The sequence below is a fragment of the Notolepis coatsorum genome (assembly GCF_963971535.1).
Source record: "Notolepis coatsorum genome assembly, chromosome: 15".
Lineage (NCBI taxonomy): Eukaryota > Metazoa > Chordata > Actinopteri > Aulopiformes > Paralepididae > Notolepis > Notolepis coatsorum.
In genome coordinates this window covers 102,274,757-102,288,248 of record NC_140179.1, presented here as the reverse complement: position 1 = coordinate 102,288,248, position 13,492 = coordinate 102,274,757, and the positions used below count along the sequence as shown (strand labels likewise).

The following is a 13,492-nucleotide window of genomic DNA, read 5'->3' as shown; positions in this document are numbered from 1 at the left end:
CACTGAAACATGTGACCAAGTCATTCCTTGAGCTGCTACTCTTAAAAGTACAACAGGGCTCTGTGGAGAAACCATGGCACACCCTGCACCCATTACACAAACTGGTTTCCAATTAAAATTACTGGATGCCATTTTGCCAAATCAGTGTGACACTTTGACCTATATAACATGGTATGCTTGGGCATGGATGCATTGTTTAGATCACTAGAATAGCTAACAAATGTGCATATATTGTAATCTGCCCGATTGTTCTGATGGGGATTGCTTTTTGTCCCGGTGTCTATAATCGATAATACTCAAACACAAACAATGGATTTTTAACTGTGAGACAGTACAAACCTCCTCTCACTAAATCAACTGTTCACATTATGTGTGTGTCTCTCCATGAAAGCGGTCATTGAAAAGAACTGGTCTGCCCTACAACGCCTAAAATACACCATTCTACTATACAGCCTGTAATAATGCTCTTGAATTGTTTCTGAGCGGACACAAGGTCCACACACGGTAAAGGACCCATTAAAAACCTATTGTATGACCACAATGCTCACCCTCCTTGCAGGTGGACCTGGACCACTTCTGCGGTCTGCTGGGAAATGAAGGCCTTGGTCGCCACCATGGTAGACCCTCTGATCCTCCCCCTGGTAATTGCGAGGGCCACCAGGGCCACCGCCACCATCACCACCACCACCGCCACCACCTCCGCCACCACCACCGCCGTTACCGCCGTTGGGGAAAAAGCGGGGACCCCCTTGACCCCCTTGGCCCCCTTGGCCTTCGTAGTTGTACCCGCCACCGCCACGGTTGTACTCGTCCTCAGGCCTGAAGGGGCCCCTTCGTTGGTCCACCGGCCCGGGTGCTCGTGGGTACTGCTGCTGCTGCTGCTGCTGCTGCTGCTGCTGCTGCTGCTGCTGCTGCTGCCCCTGCTGTCACAGGCAGGAGGTCTGCTTTATTTGGACATTCCCCGTTAAAAAATTGACCTTTCACCTATAATAGATTAAATTTTTTGACTTTTACATAAGCATTATACAGAACAGTAAATAATATGACAACCACCACCACAGTACAGACAAGACAGACAGGACTCACAGGACAGGACAGTGTTGTATGGTGGTGGGGGGGGGGGGGGGGGGGGCTGTATTTGCTCTTGGTGTGTCGGGTCTGTTTTGATTGTGCCATGGCAGTCTTTAACCGTCTAACGGCTCATATGTTGTCCATTTCGACCAGCGTCTGTCGTATGTCTCCGCCTTCATTCTCAGCAGGAATGTCATTTTTTCCATATCGCTTATCTCCTCCACTATTCCCCTCCATGTCTCTTTGTCTGGAGCGGCTTCTTTGAGCCAGCTCCGTGTGATGGCCTTCTTACCAGCTATTATCATGATTTTGAACAGGTACAAGTCTGGCGCGTCCCTCTGAACAGTTTGAATCTGTCCGACAAGCTACCGTTAATCTTTACTCTGGCATTTGGATTGTCGTATAGAGCTCTTATACAGCCGATGAATTGACCGTCGAATCCAAATCTTTCCAAAACCCTAAACAGGAAGGACCATCTGACCCTGTCGAAAGCCTTTTCCGCATCTAAACTAACCAAGGCTGCTGGGAGTTGTTGTTTTCCCACCTGTTCTATCCATGTAAAGTGCGCCTAACATTGTCCTGTGTCTGCTGCCTATTATGAACCCTGTCTGGTCCTCGTGAATCAGGTCAGGGAGGACGTCCTCCATTCTCCTAGTCAGTATAGATGTGAACAGCTTGTAATCCCCATTTAACATCGATATGGGACGATATGATTCGCAATGTTCCTTATTCTTCCCTTCTTTTGGTATAACTGATATCACCTATCTATATTAATGCCAGCCCAAGAGTGCTTCCGCATTCGCCTGATAGGCCCCGGTAACGCAATCCAATGCGCATTTTCTTTTTTGCCACTCACACGCGGAAATGGAATACATATTATCCAAACGAGGACCAGATTCACCCATAACGCCATAACGTTATTATATTATTTCGCGCAACTGTACATTGTAACGTTAACACAGCGCACCCTAACTGCTTGTGTATTCTAGCAGTGTTTAGAGGTTATTTTGTACAGTACCTTTATCTGCACCGAAACATACATTTCTACAGTACATGCAGTTGTTGAGGTAGATAACCGTGATTATGTTTATTTATTTATCTATCTCTGTGAGCAAAACCTATTAATATTACATATGTGTTGGCGGAATCGCGTCAATGTTTGTTATGAATAAAACGCCCGAAATAACATAACATTACAAAGTACAGTTGACAGCTGGGCTGTGTTAACGTTACAATGTAGTCGCGCGAAATAACGTTATGAATGCCGAAATAACATAACGTTACAAAGTACAGTTGACAGCTGGGCTGTGTTAACGTTACAATGTACAGTCGCGTAAAATAACGTTATGAATGCCCGAAATAACATAACGTTACAAAGTACAGTTGACAGCTGGGCTGTGTTAACGTTACAATGGAAGCATGCGTTTGTGGGGCGTCAAAAAGAAAATGCGCATTGGTTACCGGCGAATGCGGAAGCACTCTTGCACTCTTGGGCTGGCATTAATATAGACCCGGACGGGGGGGGGGGCTTCTGCCTTTTCAAGTGTCCAGTTAAAAGAATCTAGCATTACTGGGGCCAGGTCTTCTTTAAAGATTTTGTACCACTCGTTGGAAATCCGTCGCTCCCTGGAGTTTTGTTTGCTTTCAGTCTTCCTACGGCTATATGTATCTAGTTCTTCCTTTGTGATGGGGGAGATCAAGGCTTTATTCTCTATTTTCCCTATACTCGGGAGATCCAAGGATGATAAAAACTGTAAAATGTTCTCCTCGTCTTCCATCTCAGGTTGTGAGTACAACTTTTCATAGTATTCTTTGAATATACGTTTAATTTCTTCAGGTTCATAAGTCGCTTCTCCTGATTGGGGTTCCCTGATGATCTTGTGGATAAAATGTCTACTCTGCTGGGCCCTGAGTCGTTTTTCTAAGATCTTGGTTGCCCTTGGGCCTGATTCATAGGTTTGTTTTGTGGATCTTAAATTCTTCTCTAGCTCTCCTTTTCCCATCTCCTCAAGCTGTGATTTTATCCCCTTCATCTGTTCCCTGTCACCCCCCCTCCCCTCCCTGCACCTGTTGCTCGAGTTTTCTCAAGTCTCTCTGTAATTGATCATATTTCATTTGCCTATACTTATTCAAGTGTGCAGTCTTTGAGATTAGGTATCCCCTCATAATTGCCTTGATTGTGTCCCATAGGATGGTCGGTTTCACTCGGCTGTCAGCCTGTCCACATTATTTTTAATAGATTCGGTTATCTCCTTCCTGATCTGATCACAAGATCCTCCCCATTCAGAATCCCCAAGTTCAGCCTCCAGAGTGTTTCTCGTTGTCTGTTGTTCAAGTGTATGGTCAGATATACCATATTGTGGTCTGAGATATCTGCTGTTCCTATCGAGCAGCTCACCACCCTGTGTCTCTCTCTCTTATCTATTAAAAATAAGTCTAGCCTAGAGTGTACCTTGTGCGTCGCAGAGTAATGAGTAAAATCCCTTTCTCCTGCATTTAGGTTTCTCCATACCTCCATCATTCCCGCTTCACTAATCAAGATATTCAAGTACTTTGATATCTGAGAGTTGTGTCTGGATTTACTTTTTTTTGTATTTTATTTTTTTATTATTTTTTAAACAAACATATAAACAAACATGACAACACACGATAAGATATACAAGCATTAATTGTCAGGGCACATCCAATGAGATCACCTTTTAGTTAGTTGTCTTATATAAGATATACCCATAATACCCGTTATCTAAAAAAAAACCTACACACATATGCTCAGCTCGAACCCCCCCCCTCCCGGACCCCACCTTGAGAAGTACCTCCACTATCCCTCGCACCTAACCAGACACTACCATTATAAGCTAGCTTTTATTCTCTCCACCACTTCTAACCACATTGACATTTTGGATTCATTGAAACCCAGAATTCTTGCTGTAGATATTACATGGTAAATTACATCGAGATATGTAAGAAACCAAACTTTACGGCACATTTTTTCCGTTTGAAACCAGCGTGATGCAATCAGCTTTTTGGCTACTGTGATACCCGATAAAACCAATCTCTTTAGCTGTGGATTCACTGCAAACTCAAAAACATCATTCAATAATAATACCGAGGGGTGTACAGGTATATTCCAAGATACGAGTTTTGATATTTGTTGGGTCACATCTTTCCAGAATGCCTTAACTGGTGAGCAGTCCCAATACATGTGCATAAGCCCCATTCGGCACAGTCTTATAGGAGTCAAGTATGTCCTGTGAATATAGTTAAGATTGATTTGTTGATGATCCGGGTTCCTTGATGTAAGTCGGACATTTGCCCAGGCTCCTTGCCAATCAAAGTCATTTTCCAGGTCTGGTATATCCCTCCTCCAGACAGAGTCAAGTTGGAGGGTTTCATACGAGGACGTTAGTAATTGATGATAAAATTCTGAAACAAAACCTCTCGATGTCTCTCTTGCGTAGAAGAATTTGTGGTATCTGTGGTGTTCAATTGGTCTGTCTAATGGAACACCGTGAGACTTCAAACATAGCTCTAACTGTTTGTGAAAAAGCCATGTGGACTTGGTGAGATTAAATTTTTTGCATATTTCTTTATCACTACAAAAACCCTGTTTGTTAAAAACATCCCCTAATGAGTGTATGCCTTGCTCTTCCCATATAGGGAATCTTATAGGTCGTTTTCCAATTAAGAGAGCATTGTTATTGAATAAGGGAGTATGATTGTGCCATTTTTGTGGGTTAGGATTTTTTTTTTGTGATTCACGCCATATCCGGATCGCATGAGTAATTATGGGGCCAAATTTCCGTTCACAGTGCTTGATTGGTAGTTTAGTGTATGCTATGTCCTTCAGTCTATGTGGGGCTACTATGTTTTCTTCTATTTTTCTCCAGGATGCTAATGCTTGGGAGTCAAACCATGTTGTCAATGGACTTAATGAGTACGCCTTAAAATATAGGAAAAAATCTGGAAATGCCATGCCACCATCTGGATTTACTTGTTGTGTCTAGGGATGCCCCGATCGATCGGCCACCGATCGGTATCGGCCGATAATCAGTATAAATATGCGATCGGTGATCGGTGATAATGCTTTATTTTCGCCGATCGTCAAAACCGATCTCACTCGCTGTGGCGTCTGCTTCTCCCTCCAGCCCCTCCCGCACGCATGTAAACACGGGTCTAGTCTAGTGGGATGGGAGGACGGCGTCTCCCTGAGCTAACGTTAGCTGCTACCGTTACAAAATGACCCAGTCAACTATTCACTTTTAGTTTAATACATGATGAGGCATTGTCTAACCGAACGGTATCTAGCCGGCCAGCTACCGATAGCTCCTGATATCAACAAATGCTCCAGCAATAGTCTAGTAGAGACGTGTATGATACTCTGTTAGCTCACGTTAGCGCAAGTTAGTTCACTGTTCAAAACGAAATGTCCCATTGAACTAAATAATTCACTGAGGCGCTGTATCAACGTTATATATCCGGCTAGCAGTAGCTACAGATAGCTCCTGATATCAATGTCTTATAACACTGATTCGACGCATATTCGAGCTGAGGGCTTGCTGAGCACATTAACGTTATACCAATAGGGGCCAGCTGCAGCGCAAGAGAATCCTGGCCGTAGCTCGAGGCTACTCGAGTCATAGGTCCAGCTGCAGCTCCGGAGAATCCTGGCCGTAGCTCGAGGCTACTCGAGTCATAGGTCCAGCTGCAGCTCCGGAGAATCCTGGCCGTAGCTGGAGGCTACTAGAGTACACACAGACAGTGGAGCTTGTTGCGTGGTGGCGATGTCTCGCAGATAATACAAGTACAAGTCTAATTATATAATATATATATTTTATAAAAATTAAAAAAACTATCGGTATCGGCGAAAAACGTGATCGGGGCCCTGCACATATCAGTATCCCTTCCGCCTCAGAGGCTATTGTGTCAATAAGAGTTTGAAAAATCTTCTGTCGCTCTCGGGAGGGGTGTATGTGTTCACTAGGGATGGGTACCTTTCACATTTGAACCGATACCGGTACCGGTACCTGTGAATCGATACCGGTACCCAACGGTACCTTTTTTCGGTACTTTAGTCTCAAGAAATTTTATTTACCTACCTCAGTCGTAAAAAGAAAAAAATCCAAACTTCAAATAACTACAATTTCGACAGTTTTCGGCTTGTCATTGCTCCGACTGCTTTGTTGTTGAATCAAGTCAAATCCTAGGTAAGCATATATTGTGCGTGTGAACGTTGACATGAAAAAAATAAATACATTTTTTTTTCTTCGGTTTCTCACTTGATTCGATACTCGGTAGTACCGACGTGTTTCGGTTCGGTGCCTCAAAAGTACCGAATTCGGTACCCATCCCTAGTGTTCACTAGTGTTATTCATTACGTTATCTATTTTACATGTAATTTTTTATTGCATGAAACATTATGAAGTATTCTCTTATGCCGCTTTTCCACTGCATGGTACCTACTCAACTCGCTTTTGCTTTTTGAGTGTCTTCGTAGCAGTATTTGAAGTGACGTCACACAAGGAGGTCAATAGTCAACACAGTAACACGGCGTTAGAACCTGGAGAAGCCCAACGTCTCCGGGTCTGCACTCTGCAGCTGTACCCTACTTGAGAAGCCAATGGGGGGAGGGGGGAGACTGAGAGAAAGTAGGGAAGGGGAAAGGGAGGTGGTGGGTTGGAGGAGGGTGGTTATGGGGAGGGAAGGTTGTATGCTTGGGAGAACAGGTAGGTTTTGAGTCTGGATTTAAAGGTGGATGGAGAGTGAGGGAGAGTCTCTGATAGTCTGAGGGAGGGTGTTCCAAAGTCGGGGTGCAGCTTGTGAAAATGCTCGGTCTCCAAAACATTTTAATTTAGATGACGGAACGGTGAGGGAAACAGTGGAAGAGGACCGGAGGGATCGGTCGGGGCGGTAAGGGAGAAGGAGGTCAGTCAGATAGGGGGGGGGGCAGGCTATTGAGGGCTTTGAAGGTGAGGAGTAGTAATTTGAAGTTAATGCGTTCCTTAATCGGGAGCCAGTGGAGAGAGGGGAGGACAGGAGTGATGCGATTACTGGACCGGGTGTTTGTGGGCAGGCGAGCAGCAGAATTCTGAACCATCTGGAGTCTATAGAGGGAGCGGGAGGTGATGCTGGTGAGAAGGGAGTTACAGTAGTGTAGGCGGGAGGAGATGAAGGCGTGGATGAGGGATTCAGCAGCGTGCGGGGGGGGGGGGGGGGGGGCAGTGTCTGATTTTGGTGATGTTGCGGAGATGGAAGTATGAGGTCTTGATGATGGAGCGGACATGGGGATCAAATGAGAGGGTGGGATCCAGGATGACGCAGAGGTTGCGAACCAGGGGGGAGGGGGGGGTGATGGTTGAGTCTTTAAGTCAGTTTTAAACCGACAAAAAACATCACACAGTACTTTGCTTTTAAGATAAGATATTCCTTTATTGATCCCCTTGGGGAAATTCAGGAACCTAACCTCAAGAAGGTTAAAACTGTGCCCCCTGGGCTAAGATGTCAAGTCAGGCTACTGGTTGCATGGCAACTAGGCCTCTCATACATGACTCACGAGATGCCTATTCATGAGACAGATTACATCATCATAGCAGGTAAGTTAGCTAGCGATGTCAGTGATCGTCATTTTTGTGCAAGATCGAAAGTTTGACCTTAGTTGTGCACGGCCTTCAATCCAATGTTGGGTCACTAAATTGGCCAACAAAACGTTGAGAACCCTTGGTCTATTGCCATTTCTACTAGTATTAGGTTCTATTCCATTATTATTATTTCTATGATTATCTTTTCCTGCCTGTACCTCCCCTCCCCCATTCCGCAATGACAACTGGATTTCCCCCGAGGGATTAATAAAGGAACACTTGACTTGACGGAAAGCGATGAAAGAACTGTGACTTCTGCCACGACACGACTCTTAGCAAACAAAAGATTTGTCTTGTTCTAAAAAAAAATTAAATAAAGTCTTACCGGTCGGTCTCCTAAAAAGCGGTCGTCGTACTGGTCCCGTATGCTGCCGCGGTCTCTCCTGTTGTACTGAGCCACTGCGGTGAGGGGGGGGGGGGGGGGGGGAATGGGGCAGAGGGGCACAGCGTGGCATCAATGTTAAAAAGGCACAACTGTTGGGTGATGATGATTATAGGACATGTCAAGCTCCAAAAGGTCACATATTTCACTCAATAGAATAGAATAGAAATCCTTTATTTATCTCCCGAGGGAAATTCGGCACTACAGATCACTCACAGACAGTAAACAATAAACATTTAGGTAGTCAATAGGACTAAAATGAGAATAAAAACATAATAATAAAGAATAAAATACAACTTACTTCTTGTAAGGGTTTTTGTGAAGTCGTCTGTGTGGGTTTTCTAGTTTGAACTCAATCTAAATCTCTGGAGTTACCTGGGGAAATACAAAAGAATGGTAGAACACCACAGGCTATATGTTGATTATGAGGCATTCAGAGGGCTCTACAAATACATTTATTTGTGGGTGTAGATTAGAGCCTGACACAGGAGTGTATTTGTTCACTCCTGTCATGTCACGCTTCTGTGATTCAATGGGGGGGGGGGGGGAGATCCTCCCTGTCCCAATCCCATTAAATTTTTTAAGGGCCTTTTCCCGCTGATCGTTACATTAAATGGATACGATGTGTTACCTTCATCTCTTCCCATTTCATTCCCGAACGAGGACAAGATACACAACAAGGCATTTATCTCATCAAGATTTAAGCATCACAGTGACATGATGAATTGAAAATGGGGGATGAATGAATGAATGAATGAATGAATGAATGAAAACTTTATTTAACAGATTGCAGAATGGGTACAATACAGTACGGCTCAATAGGGGATGCAGACCAGAGAAAGATGTTAGTCTTGTTTCCATCAGGGTCCCCCATTTTCATTTCATATAGACATTTATGACATACACAACATACATGACATTTATGGCATAGGGACATATAGGTATTTAGTACCGATACATTTGTGACATAAGCGGTATTCAAATATACAGTACTGTTACCCCTAGATCCTAGACAGAGTATATACATATGATGGGGAGGGGACTGTACATTAGGAGGGGGTGGGTGGGTGGGAGAGAAATATACATACGGCGGGGAGGAGACTGTCTATTAGGAGGTGGTGGTGGGCGTTTTGGGTAGGGATGCCCCGATCGATCGGCCACCGATCGTTATCGGCCGATAATCAGTATAAATATGCGATCGGTGATCGGTGATAATGCTTTATTTTCGCTGATCGTCAAAACCGATCGAAAAACATGATCCAATTCTTAGCGGAGATCTCACTGCTGACTTCTCTCTCAGCTGCTTGCAGCGTATGGCGGCTCCTCCTCCCCAGCCCCTCCCGCACTCATGTAAACAAGAGCCTCGCAGTCTGGTATAGTTTGGTGCATGCGACGTGAGCTAACGTTGGCTACCTACCGAGCTAACGTTACTGTTTAAACTAAATGACCCAGTGACTACATGAGGCATTGTCTAACGTTATCTAGCTGGCTAGCTACTGATAACTGCTGATATCAACAAATGCTCCAGCAATAGTCGAGTGCATGATAAGTTACCTCCGTTGACTCTGTAGCTCACGTTAGCTCACGTTAGCTCTAAACTAATTAGTTCACTGAGGCGTTGTCTTAACGTTATCTAGCCGGCTAGCAGTAGCTACAGATAGCTCCTGATATCAATGTCTTATAACATTGATTCGATGCGTATTCAAGCTGAGGGCTTGCTGAATGTGATTTATACCAATACTAGGGTCCAGCTGCAGCGCCGGAGAATCCTGGCCGTAGCTGGAGGCTACTCGAGTACACACAGACAGTGGAGCTGTTTGCAGATAGCGAGCATTTTGACTTGTTGCGTGGTGGCGATGTCTCGCAGATAATACAAGTACAAGTCTAATTATATAATATATATATTTTATAATAAAAAAAATTAAAAAATTAGATAAAATAATTTTATTTTAATTTCTTTATCAAAAACGATCGGTATCGGATCGGTATCGGTCGATATGGCTCAAGACGATCGGTGATCGGTATCGGTGGCAATAAACGTGATCGGGGCATCCCTAGTTTTGGGCATTTTAAACGGTGGCCAGTTTCGAATTGCAGCCTCCCGTAGGTGCTCTTTAAGAGCGGTTTTGAATGTGGGCAGGGATTCATTCCTTTACAGCTTTGGGTAGGGCGTTCCACATTGATGTGGCATAATTGCGAAACGTGTTTAGTCCCTTGTTTGAGCCGAATCTGGGTTTAACATGATTTGTTGAGCTTCCTCTGGTGTAGTGGTTGTGGTATTCACTGACCTTTGGGAAGTATTTTGACATGTACATGGGCACCCCGGTCGTATAGTGTATCTTGTAGGGACCCTGATGTAAACAAAACGAAAGTCTCTCTCTGGTCTGCATCCCCTTAACACTTGTGTATTATTGAGCTGTACTGTATTGTACCCATTCTGCAATCTGTTAATAAAGTTTTCAATCAATCAATCAATCAATTCACTTGTCAAGCCCAATCGGAGGTTGGGAAATATATAATATCCATTAAAAAAATGGTCTCCAAAGTTGTCGTTATCAACAGTGTGGTCATCATTTGTTCAATATATAGAGCTTTTTAAACGAGATGTTTGAAATATCGAGTCTAGATGATTCGGGACCAGAATAATGCAGCCAGGCTCTCGTGTAGATAATAATAATAACCCAAGACACACACAGTGCTAGTAACTAGCAGCTACACTGCCATATAACCTTAGCTAGCAAAGGAAAAGGGAATAGCCAGACAGTGCCATGTGCACAACATTAATGTAGTTATGTTTACCAAAGGAAAGCAAGCGAGAACACAAAGTAATTAATAGACAGTAACACACACACAGCATGCAGGCAGTGTAATAACTCACAGCTAACGCTGCTAACTGTTAGCTAGCTCACACACAGCTCTAGGGTGGTGGGGTGGTGGTGTCTCTACTCCGGGTAACTAACGGGCTAGCAGCGTGGATCTCGGTGGGACTGCAGGGGACATTATTCATTCACATTTCAGAAAGGAGCAGGAGGAGAGGTCAGCGGCCGGCGGCAGCTGTTGTTACCTGTGCTGCTGCTGCAGGAGTCGGACATGGCGTGGGTGAGGGTGCGTGTTGTGAGGCGCTGCTGCTGCTGCTGCTGCTGCTGGGGTGCGTTGTTTTTTTTCGTAGCCCCAATTTGCGGAGACGCTCTCTGATTGGCCACTGACGTTTCTGGTCATGTGACATGTGCGCCCAATCGACTGACGCCTGTTTCTACACCGGTTAAGCTTGATTGATTGATTGATTGAAAACTTTATTAACATATTGCAGAATGGGTACAATACAGTACAGCTAAAAAAAAACATACAGTTGTTAAGGGGATGCAGACCAGAGAAAGACTTTCGTCTTGTTTACATCAGGGTCCCCCATTTTCAATTCATCATAACATGACATACATGACAGATAGACAGGTTAGAGTTTGTCTTAGAGCAGGGCGATAGAACACCAGCCCTGATTCCAAACTCTAACCTTAACCAACTTCGAAAGAGTTGATAAACTAGGCGTTGAATGAATGAATGAAAACTTTATTTAACAGATTGCAGAATGGGTACAATACAGTACGGCTCAATACACACAATTGTTAAGGGGATGCAGACCAGAGAAAGACTTTTGTCTTGTTTACATCAGGGTCCCCCATTTTCAATTCATATTGACATTTATGACATACACAACATACATGACATTTATGGCATAGGGACATATAGGTATTTAGTACTGATACATTTGTGACATATCGTTAGCCTCATAGGATAACTGCCTAAGTCATTTTTCAAGACTTTCGGGAAAGAAGAAAAAACAAATTTTCACACAAGTCACACGAGTGAGTTAGGCAGAAAGAAATGTTTAAAATAACAAGGTTCTGATTGGTTGAGGACACAGTCACTAAGCCAGGGTGGTGCAGCAGTGTGAGGAGAGTAGAGTTAGGCAGAAATATCAATTTGGCCAAAAGATTACTTAGGCAGTTATCCTATGAGGCTAATGATATGCGGTATCCAAATATACAGTACTGTTACTCATAGATTCTGACAGAGTATATACATATGATGGGGAGGGGACTGTACATTAGGAGGGGGTGGGTGGGTGGGTGGGTGGGTGGGAGAGAAATATACATACGGTGGGGGGAGAATATATCCGGTGGGGAGGAGACTGTCTACTAGGAGGGGGTGGGGGGTTGGACATTTACGGTGGCCAGTTTAGAATTGCAGCCTCCCGTAGGTGCTCTTTAAGAGCGGTTTTGAATGTGGGTAGTGATTCACATTCCTTTACAGCTTTGGGTAGGGCGTTCCACATTGATGTGGCATAATTGCTAAACGTGTTTAGTCCCTTGTTTGAGCCGAATCTGGGTTTAACATGATTTGTTGAGCTTCCTCTGGTGTTGTGGTCGTGGTATTCACTGACCTTTGGGAAGTATTTTGACATGTACATGGGTACCTTAGTCGTATAGTGTATCTTGTAGACCAGGCCCATTGCAAGTTTCTGTACTCTGTCGTCTACTCTAAGCCATCCTAGGTTGTCAAAGTGTGCAGGGGTGAGGTGGGTTCTAGGGGTAAGGTCAAGCAATAGTCTGACCAGTTTGTTTTGTGATTTTGTGTTTTTAGCGCCTTTGAGGTGCTTTGGTACCATGAGGTGCAAGCATAGTCGTAGTACCCTTGAATGAGTGCTCCTGCCAGAGTCTTCAGGGTATTCTTGTTTACCAGAGAGGAGATCCGGTACAAGAATCTAGTTCGTTGGTTGACTTTTTTGATTACATTGGATGCCATTTTGTCACAGGAGAGATTAGCCTCTAGGATGGAACCCAGGTAGGTAATTTCATCTTTCCTTGTGACAATATTGTCACCCACTGTAACTGAGAAGCCGTCGGTCTTGCTGAGTTTGTTATTTGAACCGAAGAGAATGGACTCTGTTTTGCCCATGTAGTTTGTTATCAGCGAGCCATATGCAGATTTTGCCTACCTGGAGGGGAGAGAACAGATGGTGGAGGTAAACGGTACCCTATCTCCCCCCCCCCTCACAGTGAACTGTGGTGTTCCACAAGGAAGCATACTAGGACCGCTACTGTTCCTAATTTATGCAAATGACATGTCGTCAGCTTGTGACTGCAACTTGTTCCTGTTTGCGGACGACTCAGCCCTGCTGGTCTCTGACAAGAACAAGTTCTGTTTCATTAGGGGCTCTGCTTGGCATCACTACTGCACTATCTCGCGTACGTGCACGCGTACTGAATAAACCACAAATGTACCTCTAATACCAGTATTAGTCTGACCACACCCCTCATCAGCTTACCTTCATAAGCAGGTGTGTGGTCACCTGCTCTCCTCCTTCTCGCTTTCACCACAAGGAAGAAGTGCCTCGGTAGATCCCCAC

General features: G+C 44.4%; 1 protein-coding gene across 5 annotated transcripts in view; it reads right to left on the bottom strand.

Annotated features, from left to right (window-relative positions):
• The window catches only part of pphln1 (periphilin 1), a 111,050-nt gene extending 99,808 nt beyond the window's left edge, over positions 1 to 11,242 (bottom strand). For 2 of the 5 annotated variants that reach the window (XM_084330632.1, XM_084330636.1), the window contains exons 1-4: positions 11,153 to 11,241; positions 8,390 to 8,463; positions 8,032 to 8,105; positions 549 to 923 (exon numbers count right to left, since the gene is read on the bottom strand). In XM_084330632.1, coding sequence (XP_084186758.1) covers positions 549 to 923; positions 8,032 to 8,105; position 8,390 — 450 coding nt within the window. In that variant the 5' untranslated portion in view covers positions 8,391 to 8,463; positions 11,153 to 11,241. Of the gene's footprint in view, positions 1 to 548; positions 924 to 8,031; positions 8,106 to 8,389; positions 8,500 to 10,376; positions 10,440 to 11,152 lie in introns of all 5 variants that reach the window. The other 3 variants (XM_084330634.1, XM_084330633.1, XM_084330635.1) reach the window with 3 other exon arrangements.
• Positions 11,243 to 13,492: the final 2,250 nt, after the last annotated feature.